The 26,118-nt window shown below is 41.9% G+C and overlaps 1 protein-coding gene across 1 annotated transcript in view; it reads right to left on the bottom strand.

Moving 5' to 3' along the window:
- The window catches only part of galnt1 (UDP-N-acetyl-alpha-D-galactosamine:polypeptide N-acetylgalactosaminyltransferase 1), an 83,760-nt gene that overhangs the window by 26,786 nt on the left and 30,856 nt on the right, over positions 1–26,118 (bottom strand). Inside the window, exons 4-5 of the mRNA XM_078419031.1 lie at positions 18,042–18,208; positions 6,871–7,078 (exon numbers count right to left, since the gene is read on the bottom strand). Of these exons, the coding sequence (XP_078275157.1) occupies positions 6,871–7,078; positions 18,042–18,208 (375 nt within the window). The remainder of the gene's footprint in view (positions 1–6,870; positions 7,079–18,041; positions 18,209–26,118) is intronic.

Raw genomic sequence — 26,118 nt, 5'->3', positions numbered from 1 at the left:
AACCTTACATTTATCCACATTATACTGCATCTGCCCACTCACCCAACCTATCCAAGTCACCCTGCAGTTTCATAGCATCCTCCTCGCAGTTCACACTGCCACCCAGCTCTGTGCCATTCGCAAACTTGGAGATGTTAGCAAAGATGGTTATGAAAAATTACAGCAGGATCTTGATTAGCTGGGCAAATGAGCTGAGGAATGGTTCATGAAGCTTAATACAGATAAGTAAGAGGTGTTGCATTTTGTGAGGAGTGTTGTAAAGCAGAGGAATCTAGGACTCCAGGTACATACTTCCCTGAAAGTGGCATCACAGGTAGATAGGGGGTCAAGAAGACTTTCAATACATTGGCCTTCCTCTGTCAGGATATTGAGTATTGAAGTTTGGATGTTATGTTACAGTTGTACAAGATGTACGGAAGTCACATTTGGAGAACTGTGGTCGTTTTTGGTCACACTGTTATAGCTGGAAAGAGGCCAGAAAAGATTTGCCAGAGAGCATAGAAAAGTTGCCAGGATGAGGGTCTGAGCAAAAGAGAGAGCTTGGGCAGGCTAGGACTTTACTCCTTGGAGGATTATTTCCATATACAAATACATAAAATCATGAGGAGAATAGATAAGGTGAATGCACAGAACCACAGGACATAGGTTTAAGGCGAGAGGGGAAAGATTTAAAACAAACCTGAGGGACAACGTTTTCCAAACAAGAGGTGCTGGGTGTATGGAATGAGCTGGCAGAGGAGGTAGTTGAGGTAAATAATATAACAATATTTAAAAGACATTTGGACAGGGAGAATCTGCATGGGCAAATTGGACCAAAGGGCCGGTTTCATGGTCACATATCTCCATGACCAACTGTGATGCTTTTGTTTTAAATATGGCACAAAACTGCAGCCACTGTGTGCTAGGTAGTTGTGGGAAGGATGTTAAGGTGATGGATGCTACCGATCTAGCAGACCACATTATTTCAAGTGCTATTAGTAAAAGAACCAATTAGAGAACAATACATGATCAAATGAAATAATGTGTGGCAGAATCCAACCAATTCATCTTTATGAGCAATCTCGCACAAAAAGTGGGAAGCCTCTCCCAAAGTCACTTCAACCATGATGCTGCTGCTGATGTACCCGCAAGTTATCAGAAGTAATTTCACAGCTTCAGATTATTTACTGTCGTGCCTTCAGAAGAAAGGGTAGAATCAGCCAAAACATTATGACATGGACAGATGAAGTGATTAACATTGATTATCTTGTTACAATGGCACCTGTCAAGGGGTGGAATATATTAGGCAGCAAGTGAGCAGTCAGTTCTTGAAGTTGATGTATTGGATGCAGGAGAAATGGGCAGGAGTAAAGACCTGAACGACTTTGACGAGGGCCAAATTGTAATGGCCAGACGACTGGGTCAGAGCAGCTCTGAAACGGCAAGCTTGTGGGATGCTCCTGGTTAGCAGTGGTGAGTACCTACCGACAGTGGTCCGAGGAGGGACAAACCCCAAACCGGCGACAGGATGTTGGACGCCCAAGGATCATCGAAGCGCGAGGGCAACGACGGCTATCACGTCTGGTCCGAACCAACTGTGGGAAGACGACAAGCCGGTGGAGGGAGTGTGATGCTCTGGGCAATGTTCTGGTGGGAAACCCTGAGTCCGGCGATTCATGTGGACATCAATTTGACACGTGTCACCTACCTAAACATTGTTGCAGACCAGGTACACCCCTTCATGGCAATGGTATTCCCTAATGGCAGTAACCTCTTTCAGTAGGATAATGTGCCCTGCCACACTGCACACATTGTTCGGGAATGGTTTGAGGGAACATGATGAAGTGTTCACAGTGTTGCCCTGGCCTCCAAATTCTCCAGATCGCAATCCGATTGAGCATCTGTGGGATGTGCTGGATTGACAAGTCCGATCCACGGCGGCTCCACCTCACAACTTACAGGACTTGAAGGACCTGCCGCTAATGTTTTGGTGCCAGATACCACAGGACACCTTCTTTGTAGAGTCCTATAGAGTCCTTGCCTCGGCGGGTCGGCACTGTTTTGGCGGCACACGATGGATCAACAACAAATTAGGCAGGTGGTCATAATGTTTTGGCTGATCGGTGTAGATATACAAAAAAAATTGTACCAGTGACTGATAGAATTAAGCTATTCCACAAGGATGGAAAAAAATCACGCAACATTTTCCTTCCAATTTTGTGTACCTATCATATCATATCATATCATATCATATCATATCATATATATACAGCCGGAAACAGGCCTTTTCGGCCCACCAAGTCCGTGCCGCCCAGCGATCCCCGTACATTAACACTATCCTACACCCACTAGGGACAATTTTTACATTTACCCAGCCAATTAACCTACATACCTGTACGTCTTTGGAGTGTGGGAGGAAACCGAAGATCTCGGAGAAAACCCACGCAGGTCACGGGGAGAACGTACAAACTCCTTACAGTGCAGCACCCATAGTCAGGATCGAACCTGAGTCTCCGGCGCTGCATTCGCTGTAAAGCAGCAACTCTACCGCTGCGCTACCGTGCCGCCCGGTATCCACATCATGTTTTTAACATCCAATAATTCTTAATGAATGAATTTGCTGATCATAAACTTCTAATTTTGTAGTTCCTCAGTAGCTATTACAAGAGGGGAGGCTTAATAATTCGCAAGACATTATTCCACAGGAAGGAATTCCTGGAATCTAGAGGAGGATTCAAATAATTCAAATAAGATCATTGAAGAAGTTTGCTGGTCAGTGCAAAACGGTCTAGTTTCTAAGAGGAACTCTCATGTGTTGTCTTGGAACTGCACAAAGTGAGACAGTTCATACCATCCTTTTCGAAATAGACTATGTACTTTTAAGAGTGGACATTTTTTGATGCTGTATGGTCCCACACAGGAGATTGGTGGGCAAAGTTAAAGCACATGGTATTGGGGATAGGGTATTGGCATGGATAGAGAAATGGTTGGCAGACAGGAAGTAAAGAGTGGGAATGGGCGGGTCCTTTTCAGAATGCCGGGCAGTGGCGAGTCGAGTGCCGCAAGGCTCGGTGCTGAGGCTGCAACTATTTACAATATATAGTAATGATTTGGATGATGGAATTGCAAGTAACACTGGCGGGTTTGCAGATGACGCAAGGCTGGGTGGCAGTGTGAATTGCGGGGAGGATGTTGGGAGATTGCAGGGTGACTTGGACAGGTTGAGTGAGTGGGCAGATGCAGTGTGGTGTGAAAAAATGAAGTTATCCACTTTGGCGGCAAGAACAGGGAGGCAGATTATTGTCTCAATGGTGTCAGATTAGGTGAGGGGGGGGGTGCAACGAGACCTCGGTGTCCTTGTACACCTGTCACTGAAAGTAGGCTGGCAGGTGCAGCAGGCAGTGAAGAAAGCTGGTGGCATGTTGGCCTTCACAACGAGAGGATTTGAGTATAGGATTAAAGGGGTCCTTCTACAGTTGTATGTCCTGGTGAGACCACATCTGGAGTATTGTGTGCAGTTTTGGTCTCCTAATTTGAGGAAGGACATCCTTGCTATTGAGGCAGTGCTGCGTAGGTTCACGAGGTTAATCCCCGGGATGGCGGGACTGTCATATGGGGAGAGATTGGAAAGACTGGGCTTGTATTCACTGGAATTTAGAAGGATGAGAGGGGATCTTATAACGTAATAAATTATACAAAGACTGGGCAAGCTAGACTCAGAAAAAATGTTCCCAATGTTGGGGGAGTCTAGAACCAGGGGCCACAGTCTAAGAATAAAGGGGAGGCCATTTAAAACTGAGATAAGAAAAAACTTTTTCACCCAGAGAGTTGTGAATTTGTGGAATTCTCTGCCACAGAAGGCAGCGGACGCCAATTCACTGGATGAATTTAAAAGAGTTAGATAGAGCTCTATGGCCTAGTGGAATCAAGGGATATGAGGAGAAGGCAGGCACGTTACTGATTGTGGATGATCAGCTTTGATCACAATGAATGGCCTCCTCCTGCACCTATTTTCTGTTTAACTGGCTTTGGTTTAAATAAATGATATTTTTTCTCAATTGATGGACTTTTCTCTTTGCCATGTATGAGCAATTAATTGTGTCTCCTTGACAGAGTACAATAGTCACCAGACTTTTTCTTGAATGGCAGTTAAATGGAGGTTGACTGGAGTAGACCCAACTTCTCTAGAATTTCAAAGAACGTGAGATGATCTCGGTGAAATTTCCATATTCTTTGAATGCTTGACAAAGTGGATACAAATGGGATGTTTACCCTGGCTGAGGAGTTTAGATTCAGACATCATACTCTCAGAAAAAACAGTTGGCCACTTAAGATTAAGATGAGAAATTTCTTCATTCAGAATCAGCAATTTAAAAACATTTCCTACTCTGAGATCATGTGGAGGCCCAGTGTCTGAGTTAATTCAAAGCAGAGATGGATAGCTTTCTAGTTAGAGCGATCAATGGATTATGGTGTTATACAGTATAAAAACACGTTCTTCGGCTCAACTCGTCCACGCCAAACAATTTGCCCATCTGAGTTTGTTTCATTTGCCTATATCCCTCTATACCTTATCTATCCATGTACCTGTTCAAATGTCTATTAAATCTCCCTAGTTATCCCTTTTCTCCCAATTTTCTTGCAGAATCTCTCAGGATTCTCCTTTGCTTTACTTGTCATAGCTATCTTGCACTTTCTTTTTGTTTTCCTAATTTCCCTCAAGACTAATTCCTACATTCCTTATACTACTCATGATACCAACTGCCTATAAAGCAAGTCTCCTAAGATAACTTACATTGTAGAAAATTGGGAGTTTTAGGCTTGCAATAATGTTATTTTTACCCCACAGGTTAAATATCTTTTTAATAGCTATAAGTAATATTGATTACCACAGGGTAAAAATACTAAAGGCTCCATGTTACATTGTTTAATTAAACATGACTGCACAAGAGATAGCTATCCATTTCAATAGACACCTGCAGTGAAACTGTCTGTCTATGTTCTTAAGAAACAATGATATCTGATTACTGTGGGAGGCTACATGGAAAAAATGTTTCCCCCAAGACTGCTTTTTTCCCCACTTGCCTTTTTCCAAAGTAACCTTTAAGTAGTTCTCTAGTTTGAACATGGAGTACAGCACAGGTCCTGTGGCACACTGTATTTGTGCCAAACATGCTAAGTTAAACAAATATCCTCTGCCTGCACATGATCCACATTCCTACACTCCCTGCATATCCATGTGTCTATCTAAAAGCCTCTGAAATGTCATTATCATATCTGCCTCCACCACCACCTCTTGCAGCGCATTCTAGACACTCACCACTCTTTGTATAGAAAAAACCCAACTTGTCCCACACATCTCCTTTAAACTTTGTACCTTTCACCTTAAAGCTATGACCTCTAGTCTTTGCCTTTTCCACGTTGGGTAAAAGATACTGACTCAGTCTCTTATAATTTTATATCCTTCCATCAGGTCTCCGCAAAACTCCGATGTTCCAGAAAAACCAATCCAAGTTTGTCTAACCTTACTTTATAGCCAATACCCACTAATCAAGGTAGTATCTTGGTGCACCTCTTCTATACCGTCTCTAAAGTCTCCACATATTTCCTGTAATGGGGTGACCAGAATTGCATACAATACTCCAAACGCAGCCTGACCAAAGTCCTATAAGATGCAACAACACCTCCCGATATACAGAACGGCCCATCGGATACGGGCAATAATATCATGGGCCTTCTTTACCACTATCTACTGAACATCAATACTGTTAATGGTTTTACTATTAACTGTATATTTTCCACTTACATTTGACCGTACAAGTGTAAAACCTTCCCCTTACTCAGATTATACTTCATCTGTAATTTTTCTACCCATTTCCAGAGCTGATCTACATCCTGCTGTTTTATTTGACAGCCTTCCTCACAGATCGTACCTCCACTAATTTTAGCGTCATCTGCAAACTTTCTAATCAACCCATCTACATTTATGCCCAAAGTCATGTATATAAACAAAGAGGTCCCAATACAGTGGGATAACATAGCATGGAAGCAAGTCCTTTGGATGACAAGTTCTCTGTCTTTCAATTAATTCAATAAATTGTCATTGATAAATTGCTAAACGAAACCTCTTCAGAATGCAAATCCATATTCCTTGGCAATGTTCAAAGATGAACATAGTTTTTTGACTAATCTCAGCTCCAATATAAATAAATTGCCATTTATTTTTGTTTGCTGTTTATTCGGCTAAGAATTATACAAGTTCAGACCTAATTTCATGTTTGTGTTCATTTATATTAGTTTAATTTAGTTTAGAGATACAGCGCAAAAACAGGCCCTTCGGCCCACCGGGTCCGCGCCGACCAGCGATCCCCGCACATTAACACTATCCTATACCCACTAGGGACAATTTTTACATTTACCAAGCCAATTAACCTACAAACCTGTACGTCTTTGGAGTGTGGGAGGAAACCGAAGATCTCGGAGAAAACCCACGCAGATCACAGGGAGAACGTACAAGTTGTGTAGGAAAATAACTGCAGATGCTGGGTCAAATCGAAGATATCACAAAATGCTGGAGTAACTCAGCGGGGTCTCGACCCGAAACGTCACCCATTCCTTCTCTCCTGAGATGCTGCCTGACCCGCTGAGTTACTCCAGCATTTTGTGATACATTTGGGAAGAACGTACAAACTCCGTACAGACAGCACCCGTAGTTAGAATCGAACCTGGATCTCCGCCGTTGCATTCGCTGTAAGGCAGCAACTCTACCGCGGCGCCACCGTGACCGCCCTATTAATTTCCTGTTTATTCTGAGTGTCTAATTAAAACTGTTGGTAATATTTGACGTCCTACTGAAACTTTAAGCATAATACTTTATAAAATTGTTCTTACTTGTCCTTTTTAATCCTTGCTAGTAGAGGTTCCAACCAGCCCAGTGTGCATTCACAATGTGCATCCAAAAAAGTGATGACTTGTCCGGTAGAAGCTGCTGCCCCTTTCAGTCTTGCACGAATCAAACCGGAGCGCTGTTCCATGCGCAGAACTTTAACTGGTACTTGCAATTTCTTCACATATTTCTCTAAAGGTTTGTTCAAAAAATCTGAAAAACAATGCAATCCTTTTCAGTTAAACCTGTACACAAAATTATCTTTGAAATTTTTAAAACATAGTAAGCCAAGTAATAATACTTTAACTAATAATATTTCCAATTGTTTGGGCCAAAAAGCTGCACTTTAAATTTTCATCAAAAACCACAGCGCAACACTTACTCAAATGGCTTCCAGATTTTTAAGGTGCTAGATCGGCAATTGTTTCTTGGGAAAAAATGCTCATACTTGACCAATAAATTTATTTGATTCATATAATCTGATATATGCAGATATGAACCTCAATGTTTTTCCAGTGGGTCAGGCAGAATCTCTGAAAATGAATAAATAGGTTTGGAACTTTCTTCAGATTAATTGTGGTATTGTGGTGGGGTGGGGAGGGAAGAAAGCTTGAAAGAAAAAGGGGCAGGACAAAGCCTGGTAAGGTGTAGGTGGATACAGGTTGGGGGGGAGGGGGGGGGGGGGTTGATAGCAGATGGTTGGTCAAAAGCCAGAGACTAAAAGACAAAAGCACGTTCCAGTCACCCACCACTCTTTGTGTAAACCTTTTGATTTGATTTTTCCATCCTGGGAAAAAGATTTTGACTGTCTACTTTATCTATGACCCTCATAATCTTGTATATTTATATCAGGTCTCCCTAAAACCTTCGGCATTCCAGAGAAATCAATCCAAGTCTGTCCAACTTTTCCCTGTAGCTAATTCTCTAATCCAAGCATCATCCTGGTAAACCTCCTCTGCACCCTTTCCTAAGGCTCCACCTCCTTCTTGTTATGGGACGACCAGAACTGCATGGAATACTCAAAATGTGGCCAACCCCAAGTGTTATAAAGCTGCACCATCATTTTTTCACTCTTCCATTCAATGCTACAATGTATGAAATCTTGTTAACTGGTGTCAAAACAATAGCCCTTAACGTCAGCAAGACAAAATAATTGGTTGTTGACCCAAAAAGGTGAAGGGGTGATCACAACCTGTCTTAATCAATAGAGCTGCTGCTGAGATAGACAATAGACAATAGGTGCAGGAGTAGGCCATTCGGCTCTTCGAGCCAGCATCACATCACCTGCGCGAGATAACCACATGAGGTGTTTGCGCAGTAATCAACCAGAACCAGAACCACTGTGATCATGGCTGATCATCCACAATCAGTACCCCGTTCCTACCTTCTCCCCATATCCCTTTACTCCGCTATCTTTAAGAGCTCTACCTAACTCTCTCTTGAAAGCATCCAGAGAATTGTCCTCGACTGCCTTCTGAGGCAGAGTATTCCACAGATTCACAACTCTGAGCGAAAAGGTTTTTCCTCATCTCCGTTCTAAATGGCCTACCCCTTATTCTTAAACTGTGGCCCCTAGTTCTGGACTCCCCCAACATCGGGAACATGTTTTCTGACTAGCGTGTCCAATCCCTTAAGAATCTTATATGTTTCAATAAGATCCCCTCTCATCCTTCTAAATTCTAGTGTATACAAGCCCAGTCGCTCCATCCTTTCAACATATGACAGTCCCGCCATCCCGGGAATTAACCTCGTGAACCAACACTGCACTCCCTCAATAGCAAGAATGTCCTTCCTCAAATTTGGAGACTAAAACTGCACACAATACTCCAGGTGTAGTCTCACTAGGGCCCTGTTCGACTGCAGAAGGACCTCTTTGCTTCTATACTCAACTCCTTGTGTTATGAAGGCCATCATGCCAATAGACAATAGACAATAGACAATAGACAATAGGTGCAGGAGTAGGCCATTCAGCCCTTCGAGCCAGCACCGCCATTCAATGCGATCATGGCTGATCACTCTCAATCAGTACCCCGTTCCTGCCTTCTCCCCATACCCCCTCACTCCGCTATCCTTAAGAGCTCTATCCAGCTCTCTCTTGAAAGCATCCAACGAACTGGCCTCCACTGCCTTCTGAGGCAGAGAATTCCACACCTTCACCACCCTCTGACTGAAAAAGTTCTTCCTCATCTCCGTTCTAAATGGCCTACCCCTTATTCTTAAACTGTGGCCCCTTGTTCTGGACTCCCCCAACATTGGGAACATGTTATCTGCCTCTAATGTGTCCAATCCCCTAATTATCTTATATGTTTCAATAAGATCCCCCCTCATCCTTCTAAATTCCAGTGTATACAAGCCCAATCGCTCCAGCCTTTCAACATACGACAGTCCCGCCATTCCGGGAATTAACCTAGTGAACCTACGCTGCACGCCCTCCATAGCAAGAATATCCTTCCTCAAATTTGGAGACCAAAACTGCACACAGTACTCCAGGTGCGGTCTCACCAGGGCCCGGTACAACTGTAGAAGGACCTCTTTGCTCCTATACTCAACTCCTCTTGTTACGAAGGCCAACATTCCATTGGCTTTCTTCACTGCCTGCTGTACCTGCATGCTTCCTTTCATTGACTGATGCACTAGGACACCCAGATCTTGTTGAACTCCCCCTCCTCCTAACTTGACACCATTCAGATAATAATCTGCCTTTCTATTCTTACTTCCAAAGTGAATAACCTCACTTATCTACATTAAACTGCATCTGCCATGTATCCGCCCACTCACACAACCTGTCCAAGTCACCCTGCAGCCTTATTGCATCTTCCTCACAATTCACACTACCCCCCAACTTAGTATCATCAAAGGTGCAGCTTTCTTCACTGCCTGCTGCACCTGCATGCTTACTTTCAGTGACTGAAAAACAAGGACATCCAGATCTCGATGTACTTCCCCTTTTCCTAACTTGACACCATTCAGATAATAATCTGCCTTCCTGTTCTTGCCACCAAAGTGGATAAACACATTTATCCACATTACACTGCATCTGCCCACTCACACAACCTGTCCAAGTCACCCTGCATCCTCATAGCATCCTCCTTGCAGTTCACACTGTTACCCAGCTTTGTGTCATCTGCAAATTTGCTAATGTTACTTTTAATCCCTTCCCCCAAGTCATTAATGTATATTGTAAATAGCTGCGGTCCAAGCACTGAGCCTTGAGGCACCCCACTAGTCACTACCTGCCATTCTGAAAGGAACCCGTTAATCCCTACTCCTTGTTTCCTATCTGCCAACCAGTTTTTTTATCCATGTCAGTACCCTACCCCCAATACCATGTGCTCTAATTTTGCCCACTAATCTCCTATGTGGGACCTTATCAAAGTCTTTCTGAAAGTCCAGGTACACTACATCCACTGGCTCTCCCTTGTCCATTTTCCTAGTTATATCCTCCAAAAAATCCAGAAGACTAGTCATGCATGATTTCCCCTTCGTAAATTCATGCTGACTCAGACCGAACCTGTTACTGCTCTCCAAATGTACCTCTATTTCATCTTTTATAATTGACTCCAGCATCTTCCCCATCACCGATGTCAGCTAACTGGTCTATAATTCTGTGTTTTCTCTCTCCCTCCTTTCTTAAAAAGTGCGATAACATTAGCTACCCTCCAATCCACGATAGTCATCAGCTTCAGGTTTTGAGGCATCCATATCACCAGCAACTTAACCTGGTCCCTTCACACTGATGTGGTAATCAAGAAAGTGCATCACATCATTATTTTCTTAGGCACCTGTTAAGATTTGGCATGTCCACAAGAATTCTCTTGGAGTTCTATAGATGTGCTATTCACAAAGAATGCATCTCAACCTGGTATGGCAACTTCTTTTGACCTGAACCTGCAGAAAGTGGTGAACTCAGTCCATCATAAGCTGATTGCTTCCATCCGTTCAGGCCATCTTCATGATGACGTTCAGATTAAGAACATCATCTTGCCCACTGCTATCAAATACCTGAACCAATCACTTTTCCACACAAAATTTCCAGAGATGCTGCCATGCAACTCTACCTCATTTTGTTCCTCGTAATATATTAATATTAATTTTTATTTTTCAGATTTTGCACTAGCATCTTGTGCCATTCTGCTGCAATGCACGTCGTATTTATTGGTGTACAGGCATACCTGCTTAATGCTGCCCCGCATAGTGCTGCTTTGCCATAGCATTCTTTCATTTTGGACCCTTGCTTTTTCAATCCATTCCTTGGCTTTAATGAATGCTGGGGGCTTAATAGGTTACATTGAGATGCTTTTGAAAGTGCTGCCATGGTGGAATGTAATTCTTGGTCAGAGCCACTGTGTTGGGTGTGCGAAGATGTTTAAGGAATTGCAGTGGCTATTCCTGTGGGTTTGCAGGCTCGTTCTGTCAGGTGAGCATGAAGAATTTTCCCCAGCCACCCAGCAACCAAAGGAATGCAAAGGGTTGGATTTGTTGGCTTCCGTACTACCGGGTGAGTACACGTTACATACTCGGGTGATTGGGAGACAGGGAAGTATAAGGGGAAGGATATTCCTGCTACTACAGGTCTCCAAGCACATCAGTTTAGTTTAGAGATACAGCGTGGAAATAGGCCCCTCCAGCCTACTGAGTCCGCACCAACAAGCAATCCCCACACATTAACACTATCCTACACACACTATGGACAATTTACACTTATACCAAGCCAATTAACCTACAAACCTGTTCTTCTTTGGAGTGTTGAAGGAAACCGTCGGGGAAACCCCACGCGGTCACGGGGAGAACGTACAAACAGCACCGTAGTCGGGATCTAACCCGTGTCTCCGGCACTGCAAGTGCTGTAAAGCTGCAACTCTATCACTGCGCCACCTTCTGATGGGTATGAGTGGATCATTTACTCAGGTTCAGGTGGGTTCCAGTTTGTGCTTCATTGGGTTCGTATTTTGCCGTCCCCCCGGTAAGGTTTATGGTCCAATGCTTCCCCGGGACATGGTCCAGGCATTCCCCAGTTAGGGAAAAGCAGTAGACACAAGGAACTGAAGATCCTGGAATTTTGCATTGAACACAATGCGCTGGTGTAACTCTGAGTCATCCAACATCTCTGGAGGGACTCGCTGGAGTTTCACGGGGGAATCAAAGCCAAGTTGGGGAATCTAGTTGTTTCATGGCTCAGGCTCACATCTACATTTATGCTATGTTATAATGACCCTGTATAATGCAGTTTCATTTAGAGCTCCATTGCCTAGGAATATATCTAGAGCGCTAATCAAGCTATTATTATATTTATGACAATACGTTGGCTGTTTATTGTGTGAACTTCATGTGAACAATAAATTTCATTGCATCATGGTGTAATGACAAACTAATCTGTATTTTATCTTAAATAAAGGACTAACCTCATCTTGGAAAGATACTTAGTTGATTCATTTATACTTGTTTGACTTCCTTGTGGTTTGCAGTTTTAAACACCAGATTTTAAAAATTATAATTCCAAGGTTCCATCTTTTTAAACCAATAATGGCTGATCAAAGCATTTGGTTTACTGCTATAGATCATTAAAGGTCATGTAAAATATAAACAAGAGTTTCATTTTGTATTGTTTGTAATACCAAATACAAATCAAGTAATTTATCTGGTATATATGAGACTTCGGTACACAAAGTACCATCACTGGTTTGCCTTCCCAAACACACTTTAGGATATCATGATTCTGGATGTGATCAAGATGATCATGGCCTTATTATCAAAATAGGCACAAATAATTTAGGTCCTTGGAGAAATGCAGATTTTGCTAGGATATAATTGGAATTTTAAAATAAAAGAATTGTTCGGATAGATTTGTAAAATGCACATAAATTAGTTACTATTGTTAACTTCAGGAATGGAAAGCTGTGGATCCACAAACCTGTCTTCATTTATTGGTTAGTGGTGGAGAGAGACACAACTTTACGTTCCTGGGCATACATATCTCCGAAAACCTGTCCGGGGCCCAGCACATGAATGCAATCACAAAGAAAGCTGATTGATGAGCTTTGCTTCTTTAGAATGTAAAGTGCATAGGAGAGAGCATAATGACATAATCACAGTCTGGTTCATCAATTTGTACACCCAGGAACGAAGGAGATTACAGAGAATGATAGAAACTGCCTAATCCATCACAGAAGTATCCACCTCCCCACCATCGAAGTATCTGTAGGAGACACTGCCTCAAAATGGCAGCCAATATCAAAGACACATATTACCCTAGCCATACTCTCAATTCACTCCTATGCTTAGGAAAGTGGTGCAGGAACCTCAGAACCATGATCACCAGGCTCAAGAATAGCTTCTTCCCAGCAACAATCAGGATCTTGAACACTCCAAAACACTGCCCTAGGCAGCTCTGAACTTCCATGCTTTAGTTTCACGAAGGACTTCTTTTTTTTTGCACTACAGCATTACATATATTAATTTACTGATGTTTTTGATAATTATATTTATCTGGGTTTATTACATTTATAGGCCTGTTAAGCTGGGACAAGTTACAATTTCATTGTTCTGCTGTCAGTACATATGGAAATTAAACACTCTTGACACCCATTGAGTTAGAGGGGATATCACACTGCCATCACCCAACCCCCTCCCCCCAACAATCCTTGAATGATTTTTCGCATCTGTCCTCTTCCCTAAACATAATTTGAAATTGAGTGTTTGTTCCAGTAGTGTGGCATCAGGCATTAGGCAGAATTGCTGAAGGCTTGTTCCTCAATCTATTGTTGTAAAAATATATCAAATGGTATGTACTTTGTTTTTTAAAATTAATAGCTCTTAACACTGAGCAATGGCAAATCAGAAAAAAGGGAATATTTAGTATGTGAAGTGAATAAAGTGTCAATACCAGCAGAGGTTCTCAAAATAGTCATCTCTTCCTCAATTTGGCATGAGCTGGGATATAGTCCAATACATTTTTTTGACAGGATACCATCAATTATTGAATCACCACATACTGCTGAAAGCTGTTATCTCTGACGATATGGAACTATGAAGAACACTTCCCACAGAACTAGACATTGAAAATGTAGAACTGAGGAATGACTTGTCAATATCCATTCACAATAGCAGCTGTCTAAAAACTCTTGAAAACTTACTCAAATTGAAGTAGTTGCAGTATCAAATTGTTGCAGTATCTGTATTACATTTTATACTTTGAAAGCACTGTGTTATATGAGGAAAACCATGATTCTAGTCAAATATATCTAGTCTTAAGAAAATATTGATATATATTAGTGTATGTGTGTATATATGTGTGCATATGCTTGTGTGTGTGTGTGTGTGCGTGCGCGTATGTGCGTGCATATGTGTATATACTAGACCAAGTGGGCCCAAACCTCTCCTGCATTGGTGCAGCACCCTCTCCTCCTCCACTCCCCCCTCCCTCCTCCCCCCACTTTCCCATCTCATCCCTCCCTCCCTTCCCCTACCCCTTTCCCTCCCCCTCCCCCCCCACTCCATCCCCCTCAACCCCATTTATCCTCCCCCCTCCCTTGGAGATAGATTTCAACTTTAGAATGTGAATAACTTTAAAAATATAACCCCGATTTCAATGAAACTTCTTCCATTAGCACCAATGGGACGACGGTGAGTTAGGGGGCCCGACAATTGTCACGCTATCGTGTACCGTTTTGGCTGTAGTTCAGGAACAAACAAACAAGAGTTTTAGCATATAGATAGAAGATGTGTACTTGTGAGTGCATGTATACATATACATACTGAACTTTTTTTTGCTCTCTTGTTTATTATATTGTTTACAATGTACTACATTTACATATTCTGTTGTGCTGCAGCAACTAAGAATTTCATTGTTCTATCTGGGACATAAGACAATAATACACTCTTGAATCTTGACTCTTGGGATTCATGTTTCCATTATCATGTTTCCATCAACTGCTCTTTAGAGTCCTTGAGTGACTTTCAAATTTAACACGAAACAATAATCCTGAATAATTAATTTTAAAACAATCTTGTTATTTAAAAATTCAGCCTTCATACAATGGTGAACAAGATTTTGAATAATTATTTGTTGCAATAATAGAGAATTTTGGAAAAACCCAACAAGCTGTTTCTTTCACACTTTCAGCAACTGCTGTGTTCTGTGCCTTGCAGTTAAAGCATTTTTCTTTTTCAATTCAACTTTCTTTATTTACATCCCCTCGAGACAAAATAGCTGCTCCTAGCAAGTCTCTACAATCCTCCCTCAGCTGATACCAATACACGCCATTCATTTTCTCGGTTTCCACCTTGCAGACATTCCCTTAGTCCCTTGCAACCATCCACCTTTGTTGATTAGAACATGTTTGTTTTCTAATGTTTTCTAGCTTTAACTAAAGGTGATGAACTGAAATTTGTTCTTCTCTCAATAGTCTACCTTTCATTTGTCAGTACAAATAAAAGTTTAATTTTAAGAGCAAACTCAAGCGACATATTAGTGATAAATTTGCACACTAATTAGCAAGGTAGAACATTAATTTAAACAAAGACCATATTGATCAACTATAAGTACACCTTTCCAGTAATGAAACTGATTATTAACTAGTTTTTAAGATAGTTGATGCATGGGTGGCAAACAACAAAATAATTCATGGGAACTATTTAATATTTTATTGTTTCACAAAATGCTGGAGTAACTCAGCAGGTCAGGCAGCATCTCAGGAAAGGAATGGGTGACGTTTCGGGTCGAGACCCTTCTTCAGACTGATGTCAGGGGGGCGGGACAAAGGAAGGATATAGATGGAGACAGGAAGATAGAGGGAGATCTGGGAAGGAGGAGGGGAAGAGAGGGACAGAGGAACTATCTAAAGTTGGAGAAGTCGATGTTCATACCACTGGGCTGCAAGCTGCCCAGGCGAAATATGAGGTGCTGTTCCTCCAATTTCCGGTGGGCCTCACTATGGCACTGGAGGAGGCCCATGACAGAAAGGTCAGACTGGGAATGGGAGGGGGAGTTGAAGTGCTCGGCCACCGGGAGACCTGTTTGGCCAACGCGGACCGAATGCACGTGTTGAGCGAAGCGATCGCTGAGCCTGCGCTTGGTTTCGCCGATGTAAATAAGTTGACATCTGGAGCAGCGGATGCAATAGATGAGGTTGGAGGAGGTGCAGGTGAACCTTTGTCTCACCTGGAAAGACTGTTTGGGTCCTTGGATGGAGTTGAGGGGGGAGGTAAAGTGACAGGTATTGCATCTCGTGCAGTTGCAGGGGAAAGTGCCCTGGGATGGGGTGGTTTGGGTGGGAAGGGACGAGTGGACCAGGGAGTTACCGAGGGAACGGTCTCTGCGGAACTGTAATCAGATTCCCAACCCCTCATAAAAGGAGAATCATTGGCAACACTCATTTTAGTATCCAACAGTAAATTTAGTTAAAAACACATCTGTAGCTTAAATAAAGAGGGGAATAAACAAAATAAAAAACTCTACTAAATACACCATTAATGAAGATCGGCAACCCCTTCAAACAAATGAAGCTGCTGCTTATCTAGCAGTTGTGGCTGGCATAAAGGGCCTGTCCCACTAGGCGATTTTTTTGGCGACTGCCAAAGTTGTAGCAGATCGCCAAAATTTACTTTTACCCTATGACAATGACCACGACAATGCCGAGTCAGGTCGAGATTACACCGTCTTCGGAAACATCGCGAAATTCCCACGCTGTCAATGCTTCTCCAGCGTCCTAATTTTCGCTGAAATCACCGACAAGTCGGTAAGTACTTGAGAGTTTTGAACTATAACATCTTGTATGGGTTATTTAAAAACCAAGCATCACTGTAACAAGGCATAAACTGGATTTACTTCCAGTTTACTAATAGCTATATTAAATTTAAAAAAAATTAAAAGTGGTTAAGTGGACTTTTGTGAAAAGTGTGTGGGCATTCTTTGAAAATGTACGGGAGATGCATATCTGGTTTCTGGGTTGAATATCTGGGTTGGGAGCCCACTTTAAATGTAATGGCTGATGGCCATAAACATCGCGAAAATTCCCACGCTGACCTGACCGTCAAACTGTCGCTTCCAATCTACCTGTCAAATGTCCTGACGGTAAATAAATTGGTTAAACACAAGCATTTTATGGTATTTTGAAATGACTTTACTTATTTAATATTATGTGCTTCTAAATGCATCTAAGAGAACCTGGGGACAGCATGCGACAGCACCCGCAATAAGCAACGCTACCTGGCGACAAGCCAGCTGTCGCCGAGAAATTTAACTCCGGACAATTTCTCAGCAAAGCGCTGAGATCCACTACGATTCTTGGAAGACTCCTCACGATCATGCCCGCGACACCCGCCGAACTGTCGGCGACAGCCTAGGCGCCTTAAAATCGCCTAAAGTGGGACAGGCCCTTAAAGCTGAGGATCCATATAGTGAGTTCAGCTGCAGATAAGGAGATTGGATGCAGCAGCACCTGATCTCTCTGCAAAAATCAAAGGATTCACTAAGCACAGGCTCATCACTTCCTTCCATTCAGTCCATCTTCCTTGCATCAGGAAGGATAGAAGTATCTTCAAGGACGTCTGCCACCCTGGACATTCCCCTTTCCCTCTTCTACCTTCTGGGAAAGGTTACAGGAGTTTAAAAAACCAGACAGCCAATCCTAAAAACAGCTTCTGCTGCGATCAGACAACTGAACCAACTACCTTTTTAACACCACTCTTACACTTAACTCTACCTCTATCTCATTTGATTATTCCATTATGTTACTCATCATGTTTACTTGCACTACTTGACATTACATTGTAATCGTGCACCATTCTGCTGGTTTGCACTGTATTTTTTGTGGTTTTAATTATTACTGAATATATACTATTTACACTGTGAGGTTCATGTGAACAAAGAATTTCATTGCACCCTATTAAATATAAGAGAAGAAATCCCTTAACCAGAGAGCAGTTAATTTTGAAATTCTTGATCACAGAGAGCTGTGGAGGGTCAGTTACTTGAGTATTTTCAAAAGTTTACACAATAATATGTGCACAATTTAGTTTAATCAAGGATAATTTGTTTCAACTTTTTTAACTTGAAGACAAAAATCTTTGTTCTGGAAACATCTTGTTTGTCCACTTCCTTTTATAACGTTGCCCTTCATATTTTTTTAATGAATTGCTGACAGCTATTTCCGTTAAATTTAAAATGTTATCTTACCTCTTTCACTGGCGTCATCTACCAGGATAATCTCTTCTAATAAATGCCTGGGCGACCTGATTATCACACTGTGCACAGTTCGTAACAGTGTGCTCCATGCTTCATTGTGAAAAACTATCACCACACTTGTTCTTGGCAGGTCGTCAGGGTATACTTTTGCTTTACATCTAAAGGAAACAGAAAATCACAGGATAATGTGCTGACAGTGATTTTTTTTAAATTAGTCTATCTTCCACACAGACCAATGCTATGTAAATCAGCTTTTGATAAGTGATAGATTGCAGAAGTTTCTATAACAAAAAGAACACATTATATGCACCCTTCAATTCTCCAAAAGTGCTTATGATTTTGTTACAAATTTTATGATATGATTTGTTGAAGGGATATGCATTGTTGAAGAGAAGATACAAATATAACAGACCAATGTCTGGAGGTGGTGTTAGGGCTTTTGAAGAGCATTTCGGTGGTTAGATTTCAGGGCCTGTGGTTATTGAGAGAAAAGAGAGGAGGCTGCAGAGGGTTTGACGAAGATCTTTATATCTTCTCTTACCACAAGCAAGGTATCTGAGAACCGGAATGTAGCCAATGTTATTCCTTTGTTTAAAGAGAGGTAGGGATAATCCAGGAAGTTATCAGCCGGTGAGCCTCATGTCAGTGGTAGGGAACCTATTGGAGAGGATTTTTCAGGATGCAATTTATTCACACAATAGGATAATTAGGGACAGTTAGCATCGTTTCATCCATGGCAAATCATGCCTGACTAACTTGATCTCATTTGAGGAGGTGACAAAGGCGAACGATGAGGGAAGGTTAGTGGATGTTGTCTCCATGGATTTTGGTAAGGTCTTTCATGATAGACTGAACCAGAAGATTGCATGAGATCCACAGTGAATTGGTCGTTTGGTTTCAGAACTGGTTTAGTTAGAAGACAGGCTAGTAGTGCTGGTGAGTTATTCCGGCTAGAGGTCAGTGATTATTGGAGCTCCGCAAAGTTCTGTATTGGGACTTCCTTTGTTTATGATATAAATGACTTATAAATGCGTATGGGTTAGTTAGAGCAGTGAGGAAGGCTGTCAAAGCATACAGCAGTATATAGATCAGTTACAGAAATGGGCAGGGAAAAGGCAGATGGAGTTTAATCCGAGCAAGCGCGAGGCGTGGCACTTTAGGAAGTTGAATGCAAGGTGAAAATATACAATTAATAGCAAGACCTTTAATAGCATTGATGTACAGAGGGATCTTGCAGTCTAAATCCATTGCTCCTTGAAAGTGACAACACAAGAAGATAGAGTGACAAAGAAGGCACATGGCATGCTTGCTTTCATTCATCAGGGCATTGAGAAAAAGAATCAGAGTCATGTTGCAGCTTCACATGACTTTGGTTTGGCTGCATTTGGAGTATTGTGTGCACTTGTGGTTTACCAGAAGGCTGCCTGGATTAGAGGTTATTAGCTATAAGGAGAGGCTGGACAATCTTGAAACGTTTTCTCTGGAACATGGGGGGTTGAGGGGAGACCTGAAGGGCAAAGTCCCAATCTTCCAACCAACCCTTAGCAGCCCTTGGACTTTCCTTTAACTGCACATTCTCTGTAGCAGTAACAGTACAAAGCTGTAGCACTATATTCTACACTCTGGTATTTTTATCTTTGAACTACTTGTTACACTCGTATACATAGATACATAGACAATAGTTGCAGGAGTAGACCATTCGGCCCTTTGAGCCAGCAATTTCTTTGCCATTCAATGTGATCATGACTGATCATCTACACTCAGTACCCCGTTCCTGCCTTCTTCCCATACCCCTTGATTCCGCTAGCCCATAAAGCTCGATCCAACTCTCTTGAATGCATCCAGTGATTTGGCCTCCACTGCCATCTGAGGCAGAGAATTCCACAAATTCACAACTCTCTGTGTGAAAGTTTTTCCTCATCTCAGTCCTAAATACCCCTTATTCTTAAACTGCGGCCCCTGGTTCTGAACTCCCCTAACATCGGGAACATGTTTCCTGCATCTAGCATGTCCAATCCCTTAATAATTTTATATGTTTCAATAAGATCCCCTCATCCTTCTAAATTCCAGTGAATAAAAGCCCAGTCGCTCCATTCTTTCATCATATGACAGTCCCACCATCCCGGGAATTAACCTCGTGAACCTACGCTGCACTTCCTCAATAGCAAGAATATCCTTCCTCAAATTAGAAGACCAAAACAGCACACAATACTCCAGGTGTGGTCTCACCAGGGTCCTGTACAACTGCAGAAGGACCTCTTTGCTCCTATAGTCAACTCCTCTCGTTATGAAGGCCAACATGCCATTAGCTTTCTTCACTGCCTGTTGTACCTGCATGCTTACTTTCAGTAGCATTACCTTTGTTACATGCTAATTTTAACTGATGCAACTTGCTGTAATGTCCAGGCTGTTTGGGGGCCTGTAGATAACACCCATTAGGGTCGGGTCTTTTTACCCTTACAATTTCTCAGATCTATCCACGACTCTACATTTTCTGACTCTATATCACCCCTCGCAAGAGACTGAATTTCATTCCTTACCAAGAGCCACCAAGAGATAGGACGTATACCCCTGAATATTCAGTTCCCAGCTCTGATCCTCTTGCAGCCATGTCTCTGTAATTCCCACACATCATACTCACCAATTTCTAAATGAGCCTCAAGCTCATCCACTTTATTTCTTTTACTTCGCGCATTCATATATAACACTTTTAATTCGGTATTCACCTCCCCTCTCATACCGGTTCCTATTTCACCTGACCTTACTCTCTTATCCCTTCTTGAACTTTCCATCCCATTAATTCAGGTGTCTTTCATAACTTTTCCTGTACTCTCTTCCCTTTTACCCCCATCCTTATACTCCCAATTTGTCAACCCCTCCTCCCCGCTATTTAGTTTAAACCCACGGCATATTGGACTCACGTATAGCACGATTTGATGGGATAGCATGCAAACAAAGTTTTTCTCTGTATGTTTGTATACTTGACAATAATAAAACAATCTCAACATCAGGCCAGAAAGAAAGGTTAAGAGAGTGGATTCAACTTTTAAAGATTGAACACCGCACATTTAATATTTTTGTCCCTATAAACAAAAAACTTTCGCAAACAAATATGAGACTGAATATTCACTATGGGCAAGATTCCCATGGGGACAGCAAGAATGGTATTGATGATTCCATAATACTCAGTTCCAGTCAAATTCTTAAATAATGAACCAACATTACAATTCTACCACCAAACATCTCAACCACAAAATTTCATCAATACTATTGCAACACTCAATTATGAAATCACCCAACTATGCCCTCTAATCAATATATTGAGGGTCCTACTCGGGAGGGCGCATTACAGCACATCCTCTTGGGGTACGAGATTGGACCAGTGATTGAAATGTCAGAGGTGGAGCACTTTGGGATCAGTGACCATAATTCTATTAGTTTTTAAGGTAGACACAAAATGCTGGAGTAACTCAGCGGGTCAGTGCTGCCTGACCCGCTAAGTTACTCCAGCATTTTGTGTTTACCTTTGATTTAAATTAGCATCTGCAGTTTTTATTCCTACACATCTATTAGTTTTTAAATTGTTACTAGACCAAGTGGACCAGTTGGGCCCAAACCTCTTCTGCATTGATGCAGCACTCTCTCCTCTCCTCACCCTCCTTCCCCTCAACACCCCCTTACCCTCCCCCCTCACTAGGAGATAGATTTAAATTTTAAAATGTGAATAACTTTAAAAATATAACACCGATTTCAATGAAACTTCTTCCATTACTACCAAAGGGAAGACGGTGAGTAAGGTAGGCCTAAAATTGTTGCGCTATCGTGTACCGTTTTGGCTGTAGTTCAGGAACAAACAAACAAGAGTTTTAGTATATAGATAGAGAAATATAGAACTAGTCCACAAGTTAAAGTCCTAAATTGGAACAAAGCCAATTTGGAGGCATTAAGAGGGAACTTGCAGAAGTCAACTGGGAGATCTCTCAGGTAAATGACACAGTGTAAGTGGGAGGCTTTTAAAAATGTAATAGCAAGAGCTCAAGAACAGATATTCATGTTAGGGTGAAGGTTAAAGCTGTCAAGTTGAGGGAACTCTGGTTGACAAGAGGTATTGTAGCTCTGGTCAGGAAAAAGGAGACAGACATCCGGTTTAGGCTGTTAGGATCAAGCAAAACAGATGAATATAAGGTGCAGGAGTACACTTAAAGGGGAAATTAGGAAGGCAAAACAAAGAGGACATGGGATGAATATGAAAGGCAGGGTAATGGGAAATCTCAAAAGAATCTTCAGATATATTAAGTGAAAGGGTGGCTGAGGACCCCTTAAAGATCAGCATGGCCATCCATGTGTGAAACCACAGAATATGGGTGAGATTTTTCAGAAATATTTTTCATCCAATCTTCCCGTGGAGAAAAATCATAAAAGTTAAAGAATTGAGGCCAACGAGTTGCGATGTCATAAATCACAAACAAATTACCAAAGAGGTATACACAAAAAGCTGGAGTAACTTAGCAGGACAGGCTGCATCTCTGGAGAGAAGGAATGGGTGACGTTTCAGGTCGAGACCGTTCTTCAGACTTTGGGTCTCGTCCCGAAATGTCACCCATTCCTTCTCTCCAGACATGCTGCCTGTTATGCTGAGTTACTCCAGCTTTTTGCGTCTATCTTCAGCTTAAACTAGCAATGACAGTTCCTTCCTACACATTACAAAAGAGGTATGGGGAATCGCAGACAATGAAGACAGTTGTCAAAAATTAGTGGGATTTTCATCAGCTTGCGAAGTGGGTTGAAGATTGGCAAATGGTGTTCAATTCAGATAAGTGCAAGGTGTTGTATATAGGGAATTAAAGAGTTTGAAATTGGTTGAATGTCGCCATTTTGACTTGCTTCCATTGGCAACACTGGCTTTCATCAGAGGATTGCGCATAGGAGTTGGGTCATTACGTTGCAGTTGTACAAGATATTGGTGAGGCCACACTTGGAATATTGCATACAGTTTAGGTTATCCTTCTATAGGAAAGATGTAATTAAGCTGGAAAGGATGCCGAGAAGATTTACAAGAACGTTACCTGGTTTTAGGGGCTGAGTTATCGGGAGAGATTGAGCAGGCTAGGACTTCACTCCTTGGCGCTTAAGAAACTGATCAGAGTATAAAATCATAAGCAGCTTATGTAAGGAGAGCCTTAGGGAAGGAGAATCAAAATCTAGAGGGCATAGATTTAAGATGAGAGGGGAAATATTTAAAAGGGAGCAGAGGGCCAAACTCTTCACGCAAAGGGTGATGCAAACAAGGACCAAGCTGCCAGAGAAAATGGTTGAAGCATTAGGCTTAATACAGGCATATGGCTCTAGCTTAGATCAGCATCTTACTCAGCATGGACAAATTGAGGCAAAGGCCTAGTTCTTGTGCTATATTGCTCAATGACTATCATCTTCTATTATTTAACACCAAACATGGTCAGCCTCGAAATGTTGTCATTCCATGTTTTTCAGAGATGCTGCCTAGCCCACTGAGTTTTCCAGTACTTTGTACTCTTTTAAAAAAAACTACAAAAACATGTTAACTTCTGTTTGAAATTGGTTAAATGTTGCTATTTCTACTTACTTCATTTGAATTGTAGCAATTCAATGCAAATACAAGTTTAGCTTATCTAGAGTTGGCTTTAAAAGAAATTAAGACAAAACAGGAAAGGATTTGACTAGCAGCAACTGACACACTATACCCAAGAGACGACAAGCAGCTCACTTTTCTGCAGAAGCCAATTTCCAACCACAGGAAATTGTTTGTGAAAGGCTAAATTTTAAAAAACTACCAAAAAAAAATTGTGAACTAGAAAAACAGCATACCACACAAGTACAACTGTACAGTTTTCTGTCTAATTCCAAGAATTTCAGAGGAAAACAATTTTTGTGAAATCTCTCCAAAGGGCTCAACGAATAAACAAAAAGGAATCTTCAATAGTTATAGTTGTTTAGTTTATTGCCACGTTTTAGTGGTGCAGTGAAAAGCTTTTGTTGTGCGCTATCCAGTCAGCAGAAAGACAATACATGATTACAATCGAGCCAATACAGTGCATAGATGCATGATAAGGGAGTAACGTTTAGTTCAAAGTTAAGCCAGCAAAGTCCGAGGGTCATCAATGAGGTAGGTACCCTGCTCTCTGGATGTGGTAAGATTATTCTGTTGCCTCATAACAACTGGGAAGAAACTGTCCGTTATTTGAAGATAAAAAGACGCCATTGTTTCTAACATATTTACTTTGCTAACCAAAAGTCTGGGGCATCGGAGAAACAAGCTCTCTTTATAATAATGGACGTATTTCAGATTTTATTATGTTACAATTTTATTATGTTAACAATTTTCAATAATGTCCAAAAGTGGTTATGTTCTGCCATAGGATAATCATCTACAATTTTTTTTAAACATTTAATATGATGAGGAACTAGAACTTATGATAACCACTTCAGGATCAAAACTGCTCATTGGTAAGCATTTCATTTTTTCGCCTGTATTCTGCAAGCGGCTATTTTGCCAAATATTTACATAAATCACTTAATCAACTAAGGAATGAGCAGAACAATAATAGGAGGAAAGGATAAGATGTTCCCAGCCGAGATCCCATCCTACTGTCGTACGAGACTCCAGCAGTACCTCTCACGAACTAGACATATTAATGACAGAGTTGCTCCTAATTATGCGGAGAGTTTCCAAAAGGAGGAAAGAATATATAAAAATTCATTCCTGAAAATACTTTTATGCAACATAGCAATACAAATTACCAACAGAACCATTTTAGGAGATGTGCGGAGTAAGCTCTTTTTTCCTCCCACAGAGAATGGCAGATGCCTGAAGGGTGGTGGTGGAAGCAGATGCAATAAAGGCATTTAGGAGGCTCAACAACTTGGCTCTCAATATCAGTAAAACAAATGAACTGATTGTGGACTTTAGAAGAGGAAAGATGAGGACCCACAATCCTGTTTATATCAGCGGGACATAGAAACATAGAAAATAGGTGCAGGAGGAGGACATTTGGCCCTTCGAGCCAGCACCGCCAATAATTGTGATCATGGCCGATCATCTACAATCAGTAACCTGTGCTTGCCTTCTCCCCATATTCCTTGATTCCACTAGCCCCTAGAGCTCCATCTCTCTTTTAAATTCATCCAGTGAATTGGCCTCCACTGCCTTCTGTGGCAGAGAATTCCACAAATTCACAACTCTCTGGGTAAAGGTTTCTTCTCACCTCAGTTTCAAATGGCCTCCCCTTTATTCTTAGACTGTGCCCCCTGGTTCTGGACTCCCCCAACATTGGGAACATTTTTCCTGCATCTAGTTTGTCTGGTCCTTTTATAATTTAATACGTCTGTATAAGATCCCCCCTCATCCTTCTAAACTCCAGTGAATACGCCTAGTCTTTCTAATCTTTCCTCATATGTCAGTCCCTCCATCCCAGGGATTAACTTCATGAACCTACGCTGCACTGCCTCAATAGCAAGGACATCCTTCCTCAAATTAGGAGACCAAAACTGCACACAATACTCCAGATGTGGTCTCACCAGGGCCCTACAGAACTGCAGAAGGACCTCTTCACTCCTATACTCAAATCCTCTTGTTATGAAGGCCAACATGCCATTAGCTTTCTTCACTGCCTGCTGTACCTGCATGTTTACTTTCAGTGACTGGTGTACAAGGACAACCAGGTCTCGTTGCACTTCCTCTTTACCTAATCTGACACTATTGAGATAATAATCTGCCTCCTTGTTTTTGCCGCCAAAGTGGATAACCTCACATTTATCTGCATTATACTGCATTTGCCATGTATCTGCCCACTCACTCAACCTGTCCAAGTCACCCTGCAACCTCCTAACATCCTCTCCGCAGTTTACACTCAGCCTTACCACCAAGCTGAAGGTCTACCGTGCAGTGGTACTCACCACTCTTCTCTATGCCAGTGAGACCTGGACTGTCTACAGCAGACATGCCAAACAGCTCAACCACTTTCACTTGAGCTGCCTACGCAGACTCCTTCACATCAGGTGGCAGGACAAAATTCCCGACACAGGTCTTGGA

Source organism: Rhinoraja longicauda, chromosome 2 (genome assembly GCF_053455715.1).
Source record: "Rhinoraja longicauda isolate Sanriku21f chromosome 2, sRhiLon1.1, whole genome shotgun sequence".
Classification (NCBI taxonomy): domain Eukaryota; kingdom Metazoa; phylum Chordata; class Chondrichthyes; order Rajiformes; family Arhynchobatidae; genus Rhinoraja; species Rhinoraja longicauda.
This window is presented reverse-complemented; position numbering and strand designations above follow the sequence as displayed.